Source organism: Sitodiplosis mosellana, unplaced genomic scaffold, assembly GCF_009176505.1.
Source record: "Sitodiplosis mosellana isolate CC-2019 unplaced genomic scaffold, AAFC_SMos_1.0 Smas_scaffold_6166, whole genome shotgun sequence".
In the NCBI taxonomy this organism is placed as follows: Eukaryota; Metazoa; Arthropoda; class Insecta; order Diptera; family Cecidomyiidae; genus Sitodiplosis; species Sitodiplosis mosellana.
The window spans coordinates 1,492,576-1,496,173 of NW_022601407.1; the positions used below are offsets into that span (position 1 = coordinate 1,492,576).

Sequence of the window (3,598 nt, forward strand, 5' to 3'; positions counted from 1 at the left end):
TTACTCGAAATTTCCGACCTCGACTACACCAAAGCAGTGGATAAGTGCCGCACGCACGAAGCGACAAGCGAGCAAATGACGAGCATGAATAAAACAGTCTCTGTGAATGCATTCGAAGAAAGCAGCCACGTGGCCGGTAAGAAACACACACAAAACCGCAAGCAGCACAAATCCAACAACAACAACACTAAACAGTACAAAAGTGGCAACAACAGCGGCAGCAGCAAAGCAAATCGAAGCGACTGTGCGAATGAAGGAAGAGGACAGCAACAACAACAAACGTACAACACAAACCGTAATGGTAACACAAGCAACGTTGACATGTCTGATAAAATGATTGTAAATTGTAAATATTGCGCATTAACACACAAGATCAGACAGTGTCCAGCCTACGGTAAAAATTGTACAGCATGTTCACGTAAAAATCATTACAGTTCTGTTTGTAGATCTAAAAATGTTTCAGCCGTCTCAGCATATGAATCAAATTGTGAAATTAGTGATAATGAAGAATTTTTAATTTCATAAATTGAAAAGGTTTACGCCATTGAAGATGATGACGATGAAGTGAGCTATCCGTGGATTGAGAAGATTTGGATTGGAGGACAATTGGTTGCATTTAAAATTGACACCGGTGCCCAAGTCAATGTGATTCCACTGAGTGTGTTCCTTCAGTTGAGAACGGAGATCGAATTGCGTCGCATGAATGTCAAATTACGAGCCTTCAGCGGGGAAAAATTGAAACCAGTCGGTATGTGTTCTCTGCTTGGCAAATTTAACAAAAAGTCATGTGATATGAAAACAGCTGTTGTTGATATTGACATAATGCCTATTCTCGGTTTGAAATCATGCATTCAGTTTGGTTTAGTCTCGCCAACAGTTGAATCGCGCACATTCACAAATACCGCGTATCAAAGTAAAAAATTATGACTAGATCAAGTTAGCCTTGACACAGATTAAAAATGAAATTAGATGAATTAGTTGCGAATAAAATAATCGAAAAGGCTACCGGTTGTTGTGAATGGGTGAATCATTTAGTCACCGTTGAGAAAAAAGACGCTGAAAAATCACTGCGATTATGCATCGATCCAGGTGAATTAAATAAAAGTATTTTCAATGAACACGCATTTATTCCAACTTTTGAAGATGTGTCATCACAATTAAATGGCATGAAATATTTCACAGTATTAGACCTGAAAGATGGTTACTGGCACGTTAAATTAGATGAAGAATCGAAAAAACTTTGCACTTTCGCAACTCCCTATGGAAATTACAGATTCTTAAGATTGCCATTTGGGATAAAAACCGCTCCTGGCGTGTTTCAACAATTGAATTTTGAGAACTTTGGAGACATTGAAAATGTAATGATTTATTTTGATGATATTTTAATAGTGGGTCGCACACGAAAAGAGCACGATGAAGTATTGAAAAAGGTTTTGGACCGCGCAAGAGAGAAAAATGTACGCTTCAACATAAACAAGCTATTGCTGAAATGACACGACCAAAGAACAAAAATGATTTACAAACATTTCTTGGAGTTGTGAATTCATGACTCCGTTCATACCTAATTTGTCAGATCGAACGGCTCCGTTGCGTGAATTGATAAAGAAAAATGTTCTTTTCCTTTGGACAGAGTTACATGACAAAGTGTTCGATGAGATCAAAAAATGCATTCTCAATTCAGAAATTCTCGTGCCTTTCGACATTTCAAAAGAGTTAATTATTCAATGTGATGCGTCACAGGGTGGCTTAGGATGTGGTTTGATTCAAGATGGCAAACCAATTTCGTTTGCTTCACGCAGCCTAACCGCTTCTGAAAGAAATTGCTCTCAAATTGAAAAAGAAATGTTGTCAATTATTTCCGCCTGCCAAAAGTTTCATTTGTACACTTACGGCAGAACAGTGCGAATTGTCAACGACCACAAGCCCCTTCTTGGAATCATGAATAAAGAAATACACAAAATAGCGTCAGCAAAACTACAGAGAATGAGACTTAAATTACTCAATTATGACATAATTCTTGAACATGCACCTGGCAAAACGATAGTTTTAGCGGATTATCTATCGAGATACATGAGCAAAAGTGAAAATGTTTCGGAAGATCAATCAATTACTGAGTCGATCTTGTCGATTAACGTGACAGACGCGCGTAAAATCGAATTACAGCAAGAGACGAACAATGATGAAATTTTAAAGCAAATCAAGGAATATTGCAAATTCGGATGGCCAAATAATAAAGACAAATGCGATCCATCCACGAGATATTTTTATAGACTCAGGTCCGACATATTGCTCGAAGACGAAATCCTGTTCTATAAACAACGAATAATCATTCCGAAATCCATGAGAAAAGAAATTTTGCACCAATTGCATAAGCCGCACTTCGGCATAAACAAAACGCTCAAACGTGCCCAAAATTCAGTATTCTGGCCAAACATTTCCAATGAAATAGAGCAAACAGTTTCAAATTGCATTATTTGTCAAGAGAATGCGCCGAAAATTCAAAAAGAGCCGCTCTTGCCACATGACATTCCGAATGAACCGTTCAAGAAAATTGCATGCGACATTTTAGATTTTAAATCAAAGAGTTTTCTTGTCGTAGTTGACTTCTATTCGAAGTGGATAGAATTAGTTAAATTGAAAGGCAAAACTGCTCATCATGTAAATACAGAATTATTAAGGCTATTCGCTACATTTGGTTACCCACATATAATAATTGCAGATAATATGCCAATGGGTTCTTATGAAACCAAACAATTCGCAAAAAAGCATAATATTGAAATCATTACAAGCAGCCCTAATTTCCCACAGTCAAACGGAATGGCTGAAAAAGCGGTCGGTATTTGTAAAAATATTTTAAGGAAGTCAGAGAATGAAGAAGATATTCTCAGAGCATTGCTCGCATACCGCACCACACCAACCAAAAACATGTCATATTCGCCAGCTCAGCTACTTCAAAATCGAAATTTGAGAACTGAATTGCCAATGCACATCGATAAATTTCGACCCGAATTATGCATTGACGTCGAAAAACAACAACAAGCAAAGCAAAAGATCTGTAAATCATATTACGACAAATGTGCCAAGCCGAGAAACCTCGACTTAAAAAATGAACAAAGCGTTTTATTCAGAAACAACAACAAATGGCAACACGGGAACGTTGTTGATAAACACGATACACCACGGTCATATGTTGTTCGATCTAACGGTCGAGACTATCGTCGAAACACACGGCACATTCGAATATTTAATGAAAATATCACCGATCAAACACCGATAGCCCACGTTCATCGAAAATGCACACGGAGTGGCCGAACTTATTAATTGGTGTTATTTATTGAAATCTTGTTTTTTGAAGTAAAATGTTCATTCAATTTTCTTCAATTAGCTTAGATTGTTTCTCTTGAATATTGTTTCCTGCCTTCTTTGAATTGAGATTAAGAATACATTTAGTAAATGAAAATAAATAACGAATATATTTTTGGAAAAAAGGGAGGCAAAGGACACAGTTAGAAAAAGGGAGATGTAGCATAAGTATCTGTCATCACTGACATTGACAGCTATTGTTCATTAGTATTAAGAATCGTACAATAAATCAGTC

The 3,598-nt window shown here is 37.0% G+C and overlaps 1 protein-coding gene across 1 annotated transcript; it reads left to right on the forward strand.

Annotated features, from left to right (window-relative positions):
• Positions 1 to 1,983: 1,983 nt before the first annotated feature.
• LOC129575104 (uncharacterized protein K02A2.6-like) lies at positions 1,984 to 3,321 on the forward strand. The gene has a single exon (XM_055458031.1). It carries the CDS (start codon positions 1,984 to 1,986, stop codon positions 3,319 to 3,321), a length of 1,338 nt encoding a protein of 445 aa, XP_055314006.1.
• Positions 3,322 to 3,598: the final 277 nt, after the last annotated feature.

Coding starts and splice junctions, on each gene's coding strand:
- LOC129575104 (XM_055458031.1), top strand. CDS start 1,984: ATGAGACTTAAATTACTCAATTATGACATAATTCTTGAACATGCACCT.